Genomic DNA, 20,561 nt, shown 5'->3' with positions numbered 1-20,561 from the left:
ACTGAGGTAGAAGTAACATTTATCTACATGAAAGGTGGTATTAAAATAATATTAGCTAACTATGCAGTGATCTAGTATTTTATGTGTGTGTAATTGAAAAAAAGTTTAAAATACCTGTAATTTGCAGATGTAGTGGTCTCAGTACAAAAATATCTTTGGATCTGAGAGCTTGTTTACTCTTTCATCTCTCTCAAATGTCTTGGTATAAAATAAGTAGAAGATAAAATAGTAGCTAGTGCCATAATCCCATGCCTAGCTGCTAAACAAATGTAGTGGTGTTACTGACAGGGAAGGAATTAAAATTGTCTGTGTGGTGGGGTTTTTTGAGGTTTGCTTTGGGATATATTCGTAAGCAACATGGCAAGCATGAATGCCAGTTGTCAGAATGGATCCAATGTGTTCACCTTCACCTCAGGACGGGTAGTCTGCTCTCCACAATCTCAACCCCTTACTTTCAGAGGTGTTAAAAAAAAAGGTGTTCAAAAATGCCTTCAGAGATGAGGAGGCTGAAATGGGAAATGCAAGTCTCAGTTTCTCAGCACAGCAGGATAAATAATCTGATGACATCATAAAAACCATGACAAAATCCATTTACAGTGGTGTGCCCACAAATTTTCATTCAGTCTTCCTGTAAGTTCAGGTAGGCAAACATTGACATGTTATTTTAGGAGAGAAGTTTTAAAAATACTGACAGGCGGCTGTTAGAAAAGGCTGTTGCTTTCCTGGGCCAGGAGACACACTCATTTGAGCCAAGGGCTGGGACAGCACAAGAGCTTTATTGTATCTTTGCGTCATACCACACTGCTTATAAACAGTCAGATTATTCATGAGCAAAAACTTTTATTTAATTTTAAGAGTGAAGACTTACATATCTTTAGCTGGAAATGCAGTTGGTAGCAGTTTAAATTTCTTTTTCTTAACTAAGTGTTAAAACTTTTGGTGTTCTGGAGAGGAGCAAGATGACAGAACAGCCTGTTTGTCTCTGGTGTTTACTCACTCAGGACAGGGAAGGGTCTAAAGAAACATCTGGTGTCAGCTTTTTTTTCCACTAAGGAAAAAAAACAAAGCCAGTAAGTTTTTTAGATAGAAAAGTAAATTCATGAGTCATGAAACTTCAGTTAGAAATCACAGAAAGTTAGAGACGATGAAGACCCGCTATATTTGTTTTTACATAATCCATATAGGAGAATGGGGCTTTTTACTCATGTTTGTTTGGTTTTTGGTTTTTTTTGTTTTTTGGTTTTAAAATTTGTTTTAAAATTCTGAATGTGTCTTGATTTGCATTTCCAGCTGGGAAGAAGGTTGTGAGAAATTTAGGTGCAGAGGCCAGAGGGGCGAAAAGGGCAGGAGTTAGGCTGGCCACAGCTGGGAGTTTACAGTGAGTGGAGAGTAATGAGGTAGCAGGAAAATTTCTTCCCCTCTGGCCTCCCTCTCCACCTTCTCTCTTTTTTTTTTTTTTTCCACTTTGAAACGGGACAACAATTTCAGAAAGGAAAAAGGGTGCTTTCTTTCCCCACTTTCTGCCACCTTTCCTCTCTATTCTCATTCAGTCTTCTCACTGGTCAGCCCAGGTTTCCTGTGTCCCAGTGGGAACTGCAGGAGAGCAGCGTTGAAGTCCCAGGGCAAAGCCTCCTTGTAACTTGCAGCTGGACACGAAAAGCAGGGGAGGATTAGTCCAAAACCTATCACTGCACCCTGTGTTTGGGACATCCATGGCCGTCCATTAAGGCCTCAGGCTGGTGTGGTGTGAAACTCCTTGAAACCATTTCCCCATGCAAATTGTTATGGGGAGAATGGAGGGGTTGATATGAAAAATCACCTTGTGTTAAAATTTCCTCCCTCTCAATAACAAAATGGCCTTGCTAGGAAATCCTGTAATCTAAGTATAAGCTTAGCACCATCCATCAAAGAGAGGATGTGAGCAGCGCTTGTAAAAAGTTAATAACCTCCACGGTCGGACAGGGCAGAGCGAAAGGAAAGTGCTGAGCAATGGCCAGGACGATTCTTTCATCTCCCTGTGAGCTCAGTGACTGGAAATGTTAAGTTCACTTCAGTTAATAGCAGTTTTTTAAATGTCTTTTAAAATTACTCTGGAGAAACAAACAAAAATACTCAAATTCAGTTTTTCTGACTTGTAGGTTTGGGGCAGCTTCATAGGTCTCAAATTCGTATGAAAAAAAAGAAGTGCAATATTTAAGCAAATAAATAAGCAGTAACCAACCAGGGTAAATGTCTATCTTTTCTTGACATGAATAATTGACCAGAAATACAATGTTAGTGCACATCTCAGTAACTGAGTTTGCACAGTGCAAACTCAGTTTTTCAGGGGAGGAAAAACATAAACCCTACATATTTTTTTCTGTGTATTAAATCCTCTTCATTGTTGACAAAACACCCTAAGTCCTTACATGTAATTTAGGTGTTCTGAATTCTTGATAACTGCATCCCTTTTAAAAACTGAGTACAAATGCCTACGTGCACAATTGCACCTCGACCATACACAAATGGACCTAATTTATTTTGGTGCCAAACAATGCTGTGAAATACTTTGACTTAATTTTAAAGAAAAGCAAACAATGACCAGTGCTTGTGATGACACAAGCTGTGTCATAAAATGCACCCAACAAACCATTTACATTGCAAAAAGTTGCCCCAACTGTTGTTTATATTGGAAGTAAGATTAGCACATTCATATCCTCTGGCAAGCAGATAACAATCGGCTGAAATCACTTGCTACCCATCGGCAACAGTGAAGAAAAGGACATTCTCAAAGTTGAGACATGCAGAAGTATTTATATTGTTTTAAAAGGACAGCTTAAGCTGTCATTTAAGTTTGCTGGAAAAAGTATTGGTAAAAATGTAGCAAAATATCCTAATTTATGTGAGTACTTACAGTAAGTACATTTCTTGTGCTTACTACAAGTACTGTGTAGAATGCAATCCAAAACTCATTACGAGTTTAACTGGTGTAAGTAGAATAAATCTGCCAATTAAGTCTGATTTATTCCAACTGAGAAATTAGATTTTGATATGTTGTATTTAATGTTTCTTTACACTTTTTGATGAAAAAATGTCTGAGGTTGGTGAATTAGTCCCAGTACACCTGATAGAGAGGTTGTTCCCAAAGGCTCTCCAAAATATTTCTACTCTCAGGTCTTTTGCTGTACTTCACCTGCTCAAGATAAGACTTGCTACTGAGTCCAGGCTAGAAGGAACATGTCCCAGGCCATGCTGGCAAATAAGGAGATATTTTGGTTTTATGTATTGGTGCTCAAATTTTAAAGAACACCTTGTGCTTTTAACCAAACTAATACAGGACACAGGTGAGGTCTTTTTATCCTCTTTTTCTCTCTAGAGGAACTATTTTATGGCTGGGGTGGGTTGATTGATCTCTGAAGTCACCTGCACTATACAGACTTATGATTATGGGCTACGATTAATAATCCAAGCGGGTTTCTTCAGTTGCATGTTTCTTAGTATAATACACCAGAACAAAAGCATAAAAAGCTCTTTACCTGAAATCCTAATTCATAGAATGGCCCTGCCCTAAATCAATATTATGAATGATCTTTTGAATGTGTTCCAGTGTTGTCCATGTGTAAGCTTGCAGCTGGGACAGCATGTAAGTGGATTTAGCATGTCAATTAAAAAAAAGTAAAATTCCAATTCTCATTATGAAGTTTGACTTTTTTATTCCCCAGGACAAAAATACAGGTATTAAAAAAAGTTATTTTATAAATAATTATGGCCCCTGTTTGTTTACACTTTTCATTTCTGCAGTTTTTTTGTGGACAGAGTCCAGTAACGAAGAAAAATAATTTCATAAATTCTTATTTCTTTAAAGTGGAAGGTGGAGGATATGTGCAGGGGAAGGATGGCGCAAAAGAGGAAGTAGAGGGAGTCACAAACCAATGACCCATGGCAGCTTCTTGTTGAAGTTATACACTGAACTGATCTTAATGCCCATTTAGAAACTGGGGAAATCTGGAAAATCTCCAGATTTCACAGTTGGCTTCTGTTTTGTCAGGAGACCAGCTGAATCCTCACATCGAAACACTTCCAGTCTTTCAGGCTCCAGCTCAGGCCTGAGGCTGTCTCTCAGCAAGATGGGAACATTCATTCCGCGCAAGTGCCCCACTCCCAGGCCGGGCTGCCCATTGAAGGCTGCCCGGCCGGGCCGGTTCCCCAGCAGGACAGAGCCCTCGGGGAGGTGTCGCTGGCAGAGTCAGGTGTCAGGGTAATCCATCGCCCCGGGGAACCGAGCCGAGCAGCAGCAGCGCCGCCGGCTCGGGGAGGTCAGCCACATCAAACCGGGCCGCGCCGCGGCCGCCGGGCGCCGAGCAGCGGCCGCTGCTCTTGAAGTTGCCAGCTTCCCTTTCGCTGTGAAGGCCAGGGAGTGTCGGGGATGTGTTTGAAGATCTGGGGAAAATCTGGGATCATTCAAGCTGGAGCTGAGGAAAAAAAGAGAAGGACTCTGACTTAGTGAGGCTCGATGTAGATTTTGCTCAAATGGGCTGGAAATCAGAATATGTGGGGCATTGCTGCTTCGCTTTGTTTTTGCACTGGCACAGTGCAAATTCACTTCACCTTCTCTTTCACAGTGCAGCAGACAAGGAAGAGTAGATCCATCCTCTGAGCGCAAAAATGCTATTTCAGGCGTCCAGGCCTTGCCCCTCAGGATGTGTGTTTTTTTCTAAGATCATATCTCTTTCCCACTCCTTGAATTCGTAGACTTTGGGAGTGAAAACAACTTCCTGAGCTTTTTTTTTTTTTCCCTTCTGTTTTTAAAACCTAAGCAGAAGTTTGGTAGGTGTGTGGAAAAAACACGAGTTTTACTAAAGCATCTGTGTGGTGAGAGAGGGAATGGACAGACCTGGAGCTGTCAGGGGAGAGAGCATAGATGGGAAAGACTGGATGTCACTGGGATGGCCGAGATAGGGACATGACCAGAAAAAATGAAATTTGCGGATTTTAGTTCATTTCAAGTCTTCGAAAGCTGTCATTGTTTAGTTCATGATTTAATTATGTCTGGAAAAGTGATACCTTTTCTTCCTCTTCAGTTCAAATGTATATACAAACACTATACAAAATATATATATCTACATATATCTCTATCTAAATGTATTTCTCTATCTATCTATCTATCTATCTATCTATCTTACCAGGGAAGGAGATATATGAAAATGTTTCACTGCTACTGCATGGGTAAAAAACCAAAGATGTCTCTGTGTCTAGGAGACTGCTCTGGCAAGATATGAAAAGAGAAAAAAGTGAAGAAGAAATGGGGCAGAATTAAAAAAAAAAAAAAAAAAAAAAAAAAAAAAAAAAAAGGGGGGGAAATACAGTTCAGAGCATTAAAATGGATTTTGCATTTGATTTATATGGCAGTCATGTTTCATTTTAAGCTATGTTGTTGTACAGTCTTTGGAATATATTTGTCAGCCCATTATGTCTCCAGGCAGTTTTATAAGACCAGCTACAGCACTGATTAGGCTGTAAATATAACTTGCTTAATACTCTTTCTACTGCACAGCTGAGTGCAGCCCTTTGGGAAGTGAACACTCAGCCTGGGTCATGTCATAGGGAAACTGTGACATCCACTGCTGGATGTTCCTGCCTATATTCCTCTCTGCTGGAGTTCCCTAGGATTCCCCATCTCTCCTTTTCTTCACCTTTGCCATGCTTTTTGAGTGCATCCGAGTCAACCTGAAACTAGTTCCCCTGGGACAGGCAACTTAAGATGGGTTTGCCTGGCTCTGCAGTGGCTAAAATGTGCCCAGGACATAATTGTTCTGTAAGCAGGCTACACAAGAAGGGTACATATGCTCAGTCCAGGTTTTTGATCTGGAACATACTGTTAAAAGGACATAGTGTGATGACATTTATCAGCACTGGCCATCTAGTTAACAACCCTTTGAAATGAACAGGCAAATAACACCTGAAGCCTATTGTTTTAAGTGAAGTTGAAACAAACCTGTAAACCTGTCCCACTTGCTCTGGGTCTTTGGTTCAAGATAGCCCCAGCTGGGAGATTTTTGCTAAAATCTGATTATCTAAATGACAAGTTAGCCCCCCACAATACTTGTGGATGGCTAACATGGGACCGTCCGACTGTGAAAAGGTCTTGCCCATTTTTCCAGCTGTGAAAGCACAGTTGATTAAATTGCATAGAGTTCCACCGTGAATTAAACTGCATAAGGAACCAAGTGGTATTTACACCTTCTCCTTAAGTTCTGATATCAAAAAGCCACCTGTGGATATCAATGCAGAAAGACAACAGGGAGTACTTCAATTAAATGTCTATGAAAGCAAAATTGATCAACAAGGTTTTCTGAGTAGGCCAAGGGGTAAGGAAAGTGGTGTGGTGTTATGCATATATTATACAAGTTGGGATTTCTGGCTGTACCTGTTGTTGCTGTTAGTCTATGGGACTGTCCTTCCCACAAATTTCACACATATTAAGCTTGATTAAAAACAACCAAAGGAGTATTTAATACTCAAAGAATCCTTTCATTATGGAGAACACTAAGATGCTTGTTACATTTACACTTAATGAAGTGCATAAAAGTTGCTAAAATATGCTGCACTCTGGCATGGAGCTCAGCTAACAGAATTTTTTTTGGGGGGTGGGGGCTTGAAACCTGGTCTTAACACCAAATCTAAAAAAAAGCAACATTTCTGAAAGCACCAGTCGTACCTTGACAAAAGTATGAGAGGACCAAGTGGGCTACAAATAGCCAAGTAGGTAGAAAATGCCCATGTAGAAATTCTGTATACCTTGGCAAAAATTCTGTCAACTGTCTGATCTCTTCCAGCAGAGAAGTGGAAGTTTCCACCCTGAACTCAAATGTTGTTACAAGGAGGTAAAAGAGCAAATGAAGGAATGAATTGCTCATAGTAAGCCACTCACTAGAAAATAGTAAACAGATAAGATAGAAATATCACAGAGCAGTACATGCTGCATATACCAACAAGTGGCAGCAGAAGGATAATTAGCACTTCAAAGAATTTTTATTAAGACAAGTAAAATAAAATATAATAGTCTTTCCTCAGGCAAAATGCACATTGAATTTAGACCTGTAGGTGCAGGCAGAGATCACTGCCTCCTCCACTATATGTATGGGCTTAGTACCTCACAAGACTAGACCCGTAGCTATATAACACTGGACCAGAAACGTGTAGCAATTTTACATGGAGCTACACTGGGAAAAGCCTGCTTCTGAATTGAATACCAGTAAATTTGAGACTGGATTTTATGAAGTGTGTGGGTGGTGGTATGTGTCAATTAGGTAATTCCCATTATCCTAGTGTCCCTACTGACTTAGAATATACACATCTTGAATTCATTAAATCCTGTGTTGGTCTAGGAAAGAAAATGAAAGGAATCATCTTCTAGCTTACAGATAGAACTGATTCAGGGATTAAGAATTGAAACCAATCAAATTTTCATCATTGTACAGTACATTTAGATAGAGGTTTTAAAGTGATCTGAACTACTCCAACACAGGATGTAGCAACAACCTGCTTTCAGTTCTGGTAGCTCAAGAAAGTGAAGTAAGATAGACTTGTCAGGGAGAAGAAGTGAAATTAAAGATTTGATTGCCACAATAAATGTGGAAGAGAAGATTAAGTTTGGTTGGGGTTTGAGAGAACAGATCAAGAAAGCCTCAAACTCATTATTCACCTCAGTATTTTTTGACATGGTTGTGGTGCTTGTGTTTGCCTGAATATTGGTGGTGACTCTGGACTATAGTTTGGGAACTACCTCAAGGCCAGGAGAAGAGGGCACAGTTGATAGGACTGGAGGTAGTCCAGCCTCATGTGCCTTCTATTGACTCCTACTCAATATCTACAGTCCAGCCTAAAAGGAAAGACTGTGCTGTAAAATCTATTTATGCAAGTGAGCATGGCCTTGAACATTCACTGAGTTAACACAAAACCTTTTATGGACCAGCAGGAACTCTCTGGGACATGGTGGTGGATTGGAAGCTGACATCATGAAAAGGAAGGCAGGAGAAAAGCAAGGAGGATAGAAAACAGTAAGTAATAAAGTTAGCTAACATGTCTTTTTTTAGGAACAAATACAGTCAACTGCAACAGCAGATAGAGCATAAGAGAGGGAAGCTGTACACATCATTTTCTCATTTTGATGAAGCTTTCAAGACATTTCACAGGACCATGTCTTGACAAAGGACCTATGATCAAAAGGAACCACTGCAAGTTACATGGTTAGTAAAAATATAGATAATTATGTGACACCTAGTTGAAAAAAGAGGTTGCATTTCAGTAGGGATACAATCTCAGTAGGGATACAATCAAGATCTGCCTAGAATCCATTTTATATTTGTGGCATTTGGGGATCAGTCAAATGGTGATTGAAATTTTATTCAAACTCTAGGACATGGTAATGGTGCCACAACCTAACTTATCTAACTGGGCATTATTCAGCATTGGATGATGATAGTTGATGCATCCTTGAAACATTTCACACAATTTTATAAAACAGTCTTGAAATCTTCAAATTCCACTAGAGGAAATCTGGTTTAATTGAGCATTTATATGTATAGAATTAACAAACATACTCAGAACTTTAAGTGGAAAACAATTTCTGAGGACTCAGATTTTTAACAGAGATATGTTAAATGGGAATGCATTTCACTGGGCTTCAGAGTTCCTTAAATGGAGAATTTCTTACCTTTCTGCTAAACACTAAAGCAAAATTAGTTGAATTTAAGTTGAATTAGTTGAATTTAACATGAAGAAATTCAACAGTGACCTTATAGCCATTAGAACTGGGAAAAAACTCTTTTCAGTTCTCTTCAGTTTGCAATTAACTCATGGGTGGAAATTACAAACAAAACTGCTGCTGGTCTCTTCTTTTAACTTATCTCCTCTGAAAATAACCAGTTTTTGAGGACTCTCAGAGTTGTGGGTTGGAACATACTTTTCCATAGTATTCTGCTCCTATGTAACATACTACTTCTAGCCTTTTAGCATTTGTATGTTCCTGTTTGCAATGAGTTGTGGCTTGTCTGAATTTTACTGTCTGATTTTACTGCATGAATATAATAATAGGACAATCCATGGAGGAGGCCTTTTCTACTCTTGAACAGATTTACTGTGGTGTAAGAATGGCTTTTTGGCTTTGATTCCAAATAACATAAGCTTAAAAGAAAAAACAAAACAGGTGTGCCTGAATAAACTCTCTAGGGTTTCATTGATCTATTTGATTAAAATAAATGACTTAACATATACTAAATAAACTGACATGTGCAGACAAGGTTTTTAAAATATGCAGCCCTTCCCTCTCAGATGTTTGGCAGCAGCAGCAGCACAGGATGATGCCAGCTGGATTACAGTCTGCTTGTATCAGGGCAAAGACAGACAGTGCTTTCTGATGGAGCTGTAACTCTTGAAGAAGTAAATAACCCTGGCTTTTGGCTGCTGCTGTTGCCTCCACAGCTGGGATGATAAAAGGGACTGAGATTGATATTTGCCTGGATAATGCTATTTGAGTATTTTACCTGAATAAGCATTGATGAGCATGGTTTGCATTAACCTGGCTGACCTGGTGCTGAAGCAGGTGAGAATGCAAAGTATAAAATCTCTATGGCAACAGGTATAAAGGTGGGAGCATCTTGCAATGCCTCACCTATTTCTAAATCAAAATGAACTATTTATCATCAGTCTAGATGTAAGTCTTCTAAAGCACATATTCCTAGGCAAGTTATTTTAGTTTACCTCATACAAACAGGTAAAAGCTGCTCTGTTAGGGTACAGTCCTACAGCATAGCATGCTTTGCAGCTTAAATGGATCTAAGGAATGATCCATTAGCTCCTTTTCTGCTTTTCTAAGAAAAAACATGTGTCCCTACATCATGATGACTTGTTCTGCCTGTGGTCAAGATGACAAATCAAGATCAAATTACTTAATATGCATTAAACACAAACAAATTGCATGATCTTTTTAAACTTCTGTTAATGCCAAGGGATTCAATGTAGGTGAATCAAACCAAAGTTTTTTCCAACTATTTTAGATGCAGAAGTACATGATAAATGTACAAAAAAGAGGTATCACTTAACCAATACTGGAAATGTGGCCTTATCTCCCTTGGAAAACATCTGTTTGTTGTTATGCAGCTGTGTTTTGGGAAAAGCAACCTTCAGAGCAGAGAAATACCAGTTCCATTCAAGCTTCAGGAGCAATTCAATTAAAACAAGTGTTAACTACTGGAATTTATGAAGTGTTTCCTGCCTAATCTTATGAAACATGTGTAATTGCTATGGGTGGTTAAGACTTTAGCTTTATACCTGCCTGGCTGTACTGATTGAAATAGAGAAGTAGCAAATTAGATTTGAGGAAGTGGCTGGAAAACAAAAGGATACAGGTGTCCCGTGCAATGATGCTAAGTTTTCTGGGGCTTTGCTTGTTAGCGCATAGAGTATCGCCCAAAATTCACAGGAAGAAACCCACAAGGATAAGAAGCTTTTTTCTTATTTCAACACTGGGTTGATCAGAAAACTTTCCACAGTTTTTGGCAAGCTGAAGTCAATGCCAGATATATTTCCAAATTACTGCTTCACTGGTTAGTTGTTTTAAAAAAACAAAACAAACAAAGGGTATGGAGTGATCTATCACGTGTGCAGAACACACTTGCAGAGACCAGCACTCTCCCCAACATTTACCAACATGCTACAGCAATGTATTACTGAGGAGTGCATTTCTGCTGACAGATTCTTTCCACCACAATTACAGAGAGAATAATGACTGAGAAAAAAACACCCATATGTGCCCATTAACTTTGCAATCTGTCTGTGTACTTACAAAGCCCTCATCACATCTCAGATATTATAGTGAGAACGGGAGAGATTAGACAGACTTCAAAGCTGCAAGAGAAATATGAACATTGATTCCCAGCCATGATTAATTTGGCCAGAACCTCACACTCCTTTAATTTAATTAAGAACATAAGTAGCAATCAGAGCAGTGACAAAGCAAGAGAGGGACTGAGCTGGCAGCTGAGGACAACACAGGCTCCCCAACAGGTAAAGCCACCCATGTGAGATCTGTCAGGTTGCTGGGGGAGTACACCCTGCTGGGGGTGGGACGGTGATTAATTCCTATGGGATGAATCCAGTTGATTACAGCATGTGTTTTAGAACTGGAATTGTGTTAAGCCAAATGACCATCAAATAATTAATTACTAGAATGTAAGACTAATGATTATAAAAACTGAAATCAATGGATCTGGCATCTCCCAGTGATCATGCTGTCATCTTGCAGTATGTGTAAAACAGTCTGTCAGGAAAAGAGTAAACTGCTTCCAGTGGGCCAAGAGGACCATGCACTGTGACAGCTGCACCCAGCACAAGGCAGCGTAGGTTCACACTCTTTTCTCCCTGTGGTAACACATTCATATGCCATTGCCAGAGCACTGTGGCACAGCAGCCACAGTAATGCTCATCTGGCCACAGAGGGATGTGCAATGCAGTGAGTTAGCTTATTTACGGCTTATTTATGCTTCTTTCCCTGATGAAATCCCTCTTCTCCCTCCTCTGCTGCCAGGAGCAGACTTCTTACTTGCACACCCGACTTCTGTGGTTCCTGGCTAATACGGGTTTGCTGCACACGCAGCATGTTCTGTTCTACCACGGCTACAACATACATGCAGCCTGTGCATCTCTCATGCTGGAGGTGCCTCAGAGGGGCATAATGCCATCGCTCAGCCAACAGCCTGCTGCTTGCCCAGCCTGAGCCAAGTGGGTGCTGGCAGTGGGAGGCAGGTATTTTGGTTCTGGCCTGTGCAAAGTCCCATGCAGAGACAGTGCATGCCCAGAGGCACACCTGCCAGTATCTCAGCTTCATTTGCTTTGCAGCAGGCGGTATCTTCAGCATCTTCTCCAGTGCCTGCAGGAGGGCAACCCCACATCCTACACTTGTGATCATGTGAGCACATTTTGATCACACTTCTAGTGTGCAAGAGGTAAACTGTCTTAAAGTCTTACCTAAAAAAATAAATATGGAGAAGAGGAGGTGTTACTAAATCAAATTGGAATTGCCCTTATTCTGAAAACACATTCTTAATGGAGTTTTCCAACGTTTTAAATAACCAGGTTGAAATTTTGGTTGTTCTCTTCACAATTCACATCACAAGTCCAAGGTGTCTTTGTGTGCACATGGCACAGGCCCCTGGCTTACTTGGAAATCGGTCCTGAACGGTTTAAGGTACATATACATCTAAAAGCTTTGAATATCCTAGGGCATGAGTTTACACTGCCTTAATTATCATACATTATCTGTCCGTGTTTCCTCTCATGCCCTGTGGCCAATGCAATATAACTAATGACTCTGACGCTGCAGGCTTAAGCTACCTCATGCTTACTGCAGAGCAAGGATTTGCCCAGGGCAGACCTCATGGAGAAAAAGTGCTGTAAATTAATTTGGCTTATCTTATGGTAAATCATGTGAGACTGATCTGGTATAGGCCAACATAAAAGTGTCATGTTTTTCTGCCAGTTTGAATAAATCAATTTATTACTACAATTTAAGTAAAGTTTTCTTTGTACAAGCTAGTAAACCGAAGTTTTAGTTTTACAGTTGTGAGCATAATTTCCCAAGAAACATAAATCAAACCAAACCAAATATAATAACACTTAGATTACAATAAGTGAAATCACAAATATTTTGGTTACATCACACTTTCTTGTGTAGACAAGGCTTTCAGAGTGCATATGTTTTTACACATTTGACCAAATCTGAGCATCTACAGAAGTCAACATTTAAGGAAAGGCTGTGCTAACTGTGGGATAAACTTTTGTTGGGTGTTAAACTGTGACACGAAATAATTTACAGAAGTAGGTTAGATGTAAAAGGAAAGAAAAAGAACTTAAAAAGGTAAACTTTATTTTCTGACTCTACTATATATATAATAGTAAAAATGGCAGTGGATTGGAGGATGAAACTGCCACCTCTCCAACTACACTGGTTAAACTAACAGTTTATTAATTCTCTCTACTCACAAAGAAGAACGTAAAACAATCATTATTTATATGAACAGTGTGTGAGAAAACTTAGTTGAAATATGTAAATATTAGAAGGCATAGGAACTTTTAGAAGAACTTTAAAACTCTCAAAAAAAACAAAGTAACAATTGGGTTGCTTTTGTTTCAGAGCTGACCCTACTTTGAGAAAATGTTGGACTAGATGATCTCCTGAGAACCCTCCAACCTGAATTAAACTATGAACCATGATCTGAGCTGGCCACTGAGCCTCCCTCCACAGGCAGTGAACAGCAACAGGCATTTGTAGGGAAAAAGGTCTATTTCTCTACAGTATAAGCATGAAATAAGCATCTTGTGTACTGTGCAGTGCTTCTTTTATATCTCTGTTATCAAATGTTTCCTTTCCTGAAGGAGGAGCCCTCTTCTACAATCTTCACTGACTTTCTCATTCAATGCTGAGCTATCTCCTAATACATCTCACAGTGCTGTCATGATTATCCAGGTATTATAGATGGTGGCAGAATTCAGGTCAGGACCAGCTCTTAGGAACACAGCGAGGACTGAGCACAGACAGAATTCACTGGTATCTGCAGCATCAACTCACTGGATGGGGTCAGCCTGTAAGCTACATTCAATGAAAGAATCAGTATGGAAAACTTAAGAACAATTTTGGGGAGTAGATACAGGCTGCAATCTCATAATTAATTTAGAGTAAGCTGCCCACTTGATCTATTTTTAGCCACATTCATCTCAGTCCTTCATGACTAAGTGTTCCATATAGCAGTATGTCCCTAAAGTGCTGTAGGATCAAGACATAGAAAGAAGTGCTACTTTTACACACAAAGACTATGAAATAAATAATTATATGGGCAGAGAAACTTACAAAATATAATTTCCTGTGATTCCCTTGCTAGCTGTCATTCTTTCACATGATTTTTCTGTGGGTTTTGTAATTTCTAATAATGTGTCTGGTAATGTCAGATTCCAGACTTTACTTCCTTGGGTTATACAAAGCAGCACTGATCATGAGCATGCTCTTAATGCTTCGTGTCTGATATTTGTGAGAAGTAGCCAAAAGAAGGTCCTGTCATAACCATATAATTTCTACAGAGTGTGTCCAACTGGAACAAACTGAAGTACAAGAAGACAGTCAGCCCAGCAGGGATGCTGTAAAAGAAGCAATGGAAGTATTAATCCAATGGGTCCTAGACCCCAGTTAGTGTTTTTTCTTGCTTCCTGCACATGACCAAAGGACTTAGAACATGTCCTTAGGAAAACTTAGGAAAAAAAGAAAGTTGTGAAAACTGCAGAACTGAATGACATCTAAGGATCTTGAGAGAATAAGATCCCACATGATGTCAGGTAAATGTGTGAGCTGACTTGCCTTTTGCTTCTCGTGGGTAGTGATAGCTTGTATTTAATCTAGTAAAAAAAAAAAAAAAAAAAAAAAAAAAAGCCAAACAAAAAACAGGACTCTTTTCAATCTGGTCATCATCTGATGACAGGGATCCCATCTAAATTCTACAGTCTCCCAGACCAGGCTAGTTCCTGCTCTATGTATCAATGCCACCTGTGTCCAGCATTTTCTGGGGCAGGACTCTCTGGCCTATAACAATAACATGCCACAGGCTACATTTACACTTGAACAGAAGAGTACCATCATATATCAAAGCTCAGAAATATGGCCTGGATCTCTCCTTTATTTAGTGACAATGTGACTACAAGGTTATTTTCCTCTAGGCAGTTTGGTAACTTATAGAAATCTTAGTGCTATTTTAGGAGAATAAGTTGCATTTATTTGGCCAATACAAATATTATAGAAAGTATAATATTTATTCCAAAAAGTATAACATGCTTCTTCCATAGCTAGAAGAAGCAGGAACAATTTGTGGCACCCATCCATCCATCCATCCATCCATCCATCCATCCATCCATCCATCCATCCATAACAAAGCTTAAGCAGCAAATTTAGGCTAGATGTTGGGGGAAAAATGTCCTTTATTTAAAATAATTATGTTAACTCCAGAGAAAAGTGGCATTTGCAACAAAGCCTCAGTAATACCAAATATCATCAACAACTTTAAGTAGTTTTGTCTCCTCTTTACCATCTTAACTCTTGCTAAGAAAAAAAATTCAGACCAAATTATTTAATAGACAGATTCACAACAGCTTGTGCATCAGGACATGTTTGGCAGCATGTCTGACAGGAATTTTTCTGCCTCCTAGAAAGGTTCTGCTAAATATTCATGCATTTCCCATTGAAAGAAACCTGATTCTTGGCCAAAATGAAGCTTATTAGCAGACAGAATAGGAGGGGTCCTTCCTCCCTTCTGCACCTCTGATTATTGTAGGTTTTGCATTACACCTGGTCTCTGCAAACAGATGCTCTCAAACCCAAATTAGTCTACTATGGAAATGATTTATAACTTGAGATATTGCCAATTCATGGCATTTTTTGATTTTTTTTTTTTACTTTTATGTAGAATTCATAATTTGTGGGACTTTTTTCAGCACCATCTGTCTATCAGGGGTGACTAAAAAAATCTGTGTTTTTAAAAATGTTCAAAACAGACTATGACTATTTCATTTAACATGTTTTCTTCTTTTGACAGAGATCTCAAAAATATATTTTACTATTAATGAAAACCAGGAAATGCTATTAAAAGTCTTAATTTGTTTGAGAACACTTTCAATACAAAGTGTTTCATACTCTATTTTTCTGCGGAAACCTTTTTCTAAATGGCCACAAACACGTTGAGGAGAGTGACCCAGTCACCAGAAGGGCTCTGATTTTTTGGGTACTCAGTACCAGCTGCTGCTGAGCTATTTGTACCTGAGGTCAGGATGGATGTGTTTGGAACAGAGGTAGAATGAGCCTCCGTGCAGGTGGGAGCTGTCAGCACCTGCTTCAGAAAGGATGACAGGAGAGTTCCTATCTCTACTCCAACCCATTGCTTAAAGTAGGGGCAGCTCCAAGGTCAGACCAGGCATCTCAGATGCCTAGTTTAGTCTTGAAACTCCCTCAGGATGGAGGGAGGATGCACTGTCCTGGAGGATGCACAACCTGCTTAGATGTTTTCATGGGGAAGCCCCTATTCATACCCAGGCCGAACCCTGAACCTTGAACCTCTCCCCTTTCAACTTGGAGTCTTTTGCTGTCAAACCAAGCAGCACTGTGAAGAGCCTGGAACCATTTTCTAGAAAACCTCCCTATAGGTATTGGATGTGACCTTAGGGTCCTCCTGCCAAAGCCATCCCTTGACCAGCCCAACCAGCCCAGGTGTCTCAGATACCACTCCAGCCCAAACCAACCCGGACTGAACTTATTGCAGTTTATCAATGATGTCCCTGTCCTGGGGAGCTCAATACTGGGCACAGTACAGACATAGGGTAACAAGCAGCAAGGGCTGAGAAAGCTGTCTCCTAAGTAACTGACCTGTGCCATGCCTGTGTGAGATTTCACTTTGCCCCCTGTGTCCCTGCAGCAGTGGCTGCTGCCCATAACCTTCAGTGACACAAAATATTCAGCTGCACTTCAGCTGTACCAGGGCAAAGGGGGCTTGACAAACAGCACTAATGAGGAGCAGGAGAAGGCCATAGACCTGTCCTCTGCTTCCCAAGCTATGGAGGGTGATAATTTCCAGTGGACAGGAGGGCTGGAAAACATCAGCTCCTATGTAATGTACCAAAGTACTTTGGCCATAAACTTCAAAATGCTTCCCAAAAGGAAGCTGGATTGCTATTCCTGCTTTGTAAATCAGGAAGCTGAGGAAAAAGGGAAGGAAGTGTTTTGACTGAATTGATCTAGCAGCTGCTGGCAGAGACTCTGAGTGCTGCCCATGCCCTGTGCTGCCTCTCAGAGCAGGGACCAGCCCCAGCCACCTCAGGCATGCACTGCACTCCACAGGTGCTCCATGGCAAATTCCCACTTGGAAATCGGGCTGGTGACATTAGAACAACAGCCTTCAATTTGTGCAGATTTATGGCTTCAAAGTAAAAGTGCTGGCGAGAAATACCATGAATTAGTCATAATCTTATCAAAAATATTTTATTTATGAAAGTAACAATTATACTATACAACCTATATTGGAAATACATTGAATAATTGCTAGAATAAATACAGCAATTAATTCAATCTTTTTATAGAATGAGAAGATTTATTTGACATTTGAATGTTAACCCAAGCTTTAACTTACATCATAAATAGTTAAAAGGCATAGTCAAGTTTTTTTTGATTTTTACCGTTTCTTTTGCTTTTTTTTTTAATACTGTTCTATTTTGTAATCAACATGAATCAACTCTCCAATCATTAACATAATATTAGTATGACTTTCAAGCAATCATGTACCTCAAGATAATCAGACAATAAGGTAGTGTGTGTGCAGTTCATTCTACAGCAGAATCTATTCATGTCTGCATAAAAAAGAGAAGCTGAAAATGCTTCTAAGTTCTTTAAGCATCATATGCCGATTTCTGCTTTACCACAGTGCTTTAAATACCAGAATCTAAAAAGGGCTGCTGGTCTTTCTGTTGCTCTTTATAAAGTATATTAGGGCTCAATGCCACATTCCTTTGGCTGGAGAAGGACTGCAGGATTTAGTCCTGAATATTATTTCTCAAAACCATGGTCCAAAATAAATGTCCAAGACTGATTATTAGGCACCAAGGAAGTGATGCATTTGCTAAGGCTTGATGTTTTCTGATTAAAAAATTAGCTTCTTTTCTGGTAGATATGCTGTTGTCAAAAACAAATCATTGGGCTCAGTACTGGGGTCTGTATTACACTGGATGCCAGAGAAGGTATGTGATTATTTTCTGTAATCTGTATGAAGGACTCTGCAGAAGTTTTATAGTACAACACACACATTTTAAAAGCAATGATAAGTTTTTCCTTCCATGTTTTTTTTAAATAAAAACCTGAACTATTTACTTGGTACTAGCAGATTATGAACAACTAGGACCATCAGTGAATTCAATAGCAGATTTTTCCAAGTCAGAAGTTTTTGACTGCTGAGGTTCCATATAAAATCCGTGGGATGCTTTCCATAGCAATGTCTTTTCCAGTGGCGTGGAGACCTGCCTTGCTTTATGGTTTATTGTGCCTGCCAGGGATATTAAGTTCTCAGCAGAGAAGCAGATTTCCGTTTTACAATGTTATCAAAACAAAAACCCCAAATTGCACATATCTACCCCTTTGGCCTCTTTGTATGCACATATATGTTTGTATGCAAAACCTGAAAATTTTGGGCCTTTCCTAATAAATGTCTTAAAAGAGCACATTTAAATGCTTTTTCACAGAAATAACCATTCATTAGTTGCAAAAATGCAGAGAGACTTAGTTATTATTTCTGTTTGAACAATATCATTTCAGCAGAAATTTGGGGGGAGAATGTATGATTTTTTGTCCCCAAATATATTTAAAAAGGCTAAAGAACAAAATGTTGGGGAGGCAGCTTTTTTTGGCAGATAGTAAAATATAAAATATGTGATTTAAAAAAAAGTTGGCTTAAAAATACACACACACAAATAATACAATAATATAAAAATACAGCTCAGCCAATGGCCTCTTAAAATTTACCTTTGGCATTACATTTGGCAGCCTAAAACAAAAGACCCTTCCTATAAACAGAACTATAAAAAAGAGAAGTTCATAAATTAGGTTGCAAGGGGTTGTACAGTCCTTTTCTTGATTCTCCAAACGCCCTTTCTTTCTTTCCACACACATAAGCATGACCAGTGAGGTATATAGAACGTAACACTGTCAGGCATATGCACATTAAAAAAGGTGCATAAACACAGAAGTTCTCCCCTTTTCTTGTGAACAGGTCGTAATTGTGTGGTTTGTGTCTTTCCCCCCTTGAAAGCAAAAAAATCTTTTTTTTTCTTTTTTTCTTTTTTCTTTCCTTACTTTGGCAGGATGAAAATGAACCCAGAGGAATATAAGTGTCCTATTCCCAGCAGCAGTGATCCATTTCCCTTGGCAACATATGTCTGATGCCACAGATACTACAAGGTCGTTGGGTTGCTTTACAACTCTGGGTAACTTCCCACGGAAACATCATACGTCTAGCACCATGTCGTAGTGTTGTTGCTCTTTCTTCCGCCTGCCACATTTGTTGATAAGAACCATGTACAAAGTCAAAAGCAAAACCCAGTAACATGCATAAAGTATTGTGCCAATGATGAGAACTGTCTGTTTTGACTCAGAAAATGGCTTTTTTGATTCCTTGTAAATAGTGAAAATTACGCCACCTAGGAGGATTGTAAACCAAATGGAGACTGGAATGAGTCCTATAAAATTAACTACAATGGTTTTCCTTCCTGACGTGCCCCACCCTGCTTTGTTTATCGTGGCAATTGCAAACATCTTTGCTGGCAGTAAACTTGACATGTACAACACTGAGTAGAGTGACATGAAAACCATGACAATGTTGCCCCTAAGGAAGCTGGCAAAGGAAGACTTTATCAGGCCAACTAACTGAACTGTCAACAGGAAGAGCAGAATGTTCCAGATTTTTCCCCTGTAGAAGAGCTGAATGACTGTGGCAATAAGGAAGAAAGGAAAGAATCCAGTGATTACTGCTTCGTAGGTCATCCACAAATGGTGCTTGTGGAACCACATGGCATTATAAAGCCACTCTCTAAAATAGGATTTACTCCAGCGGGTCTGCTGATTCAGCCACCTGAGATACTCTATTGGTGTTTCCGTAAGGCACTTGGATCTAGCTGTGTATTTTGTTGCATAGCCCAGACTTAGCACTCTGTTAGTTAGATGCCTGTCATCTCCGAAGCTGCACTGGGAGCCCATAAACTCTTGATTGTACCAATCTTCCACAAATTCATGGAGTAAAGAGTTTCTGTACATTCCCAGAGGTCCACTGATGCACTGTACACAGCCAAAGTAGGATTGACAGGCTCTTTCGATGTTAAATGCCATCCAGTATCTCACACTGCTCAGAAAGGAGATCCAGGAATCATATTTGTTCAAAATCTGAAGAAAAAAAAAATCCTTTTAGATGAGCTTTTAAAACAGATAATGTACACATTGGCTCAATAAGGAATTTGCTGAGACTAAAGCACCATTAGATGAAATGTGGTGGGAGCCTCACTCCTGTGTTCAGCACATGGCAAGCCCAGGAGCTGTGCAAACATTTCAGCCAGGACCTTCACAGGAAGGGTGAGATGAAACCTTCAAATGTCTGTTTCACTGAGAGGTTCTTTTTTTCCTTGCAACCTTTCCTATTCTCCACCATGAATTTTCCTTATTTTTTGTCTCATTTTTCCTCCCCTTTTGCCCCCAGTTAAAGACCTGCTGGATTTAGATTTTACCAAGAGGAGGTGGTGAGTTCATGGCCTCCTGCTGCTTTCCTGCCCGTACACATCTTTGGGGCTTACAAGACTCCTTCCAGCCCTCCCAAAACTATGCTGGAGCACGAGAAAACTGGAGCACAAGAAAACCGGAGCACATGGTCTTTGCCCTACATTTTGGTATCACAAGTCTAGCCTTAGAAGTTTAACTCTGAACTGTGTCCCCATATGTAGCATTCCTCTGAGGAGCA

General features: G+C 39.7%; 2 protein-coding genes and 1 long non-coding RNA gene across 3 annotated transcripts in view; 2 read left to right on the top strand and 1 right to left on the bottom strand.

Annotated features, from left to right (window-relative positions):
* Positions 1 to 20,561, top strand: part of LOC137469400 (uncharacterized) — a 135,909-nt gene that overhangs the window by 52,819 nt on the left and 62,529 nt on the right. The gene's annotated exons all lie outside the window — the stretch shown is intronic.
* On the top strand, positions 8,861 to 19,152 carry LOC137469392 (uncharacterized). The gene is made up of 2 exons (XR_010996475.1): positions 8,861 to 8,968; positions 18,919 to 19,152. It is a non-coding gene; the product is annotated as an uncharacterized lncRNA (long non-coding RNA).
* HAS2 (hyaluronan synthase 2) overlaps positions 17,032 to 20,561 on the bottom strand; it is a 19,225-nt gene continuing 15,695 nt past the window's right edge. Inside the window, exon 4 of the mRNA XM_068182074.1 lies at positions 17,032 to 19,993. Coding sequence (XP_068038175.1) covers positions 19,061 to 19,993 — 933 coding nt within the window. The 3' untranslated portion in view covers positions 17,032 to 19,060. The remainder of the gene's footprint in view (positions 19,994 to 20,561) is intronic.

This window comes from Anomalospiza imberbis, chromosome 1, assembly GCF_031753505.1.
Source record: "Anomalospiza imberbis isolate Cuckoo-Finch-1a 21T00152 chromosome 1, ASM3175350v1, whole genome shotgun sequence".
NCBI classification, from domain to species: Eukaryota; Metazoa; Chordata; class Aves; order Passeriformes; family Viduidae; genus Anomalospiza; species Anomalospiza imberbis.
Note: the sequence above shows the minus strand (reverse complement) of the source record. Positions and strands in the feature narration are given on the sequence as shown.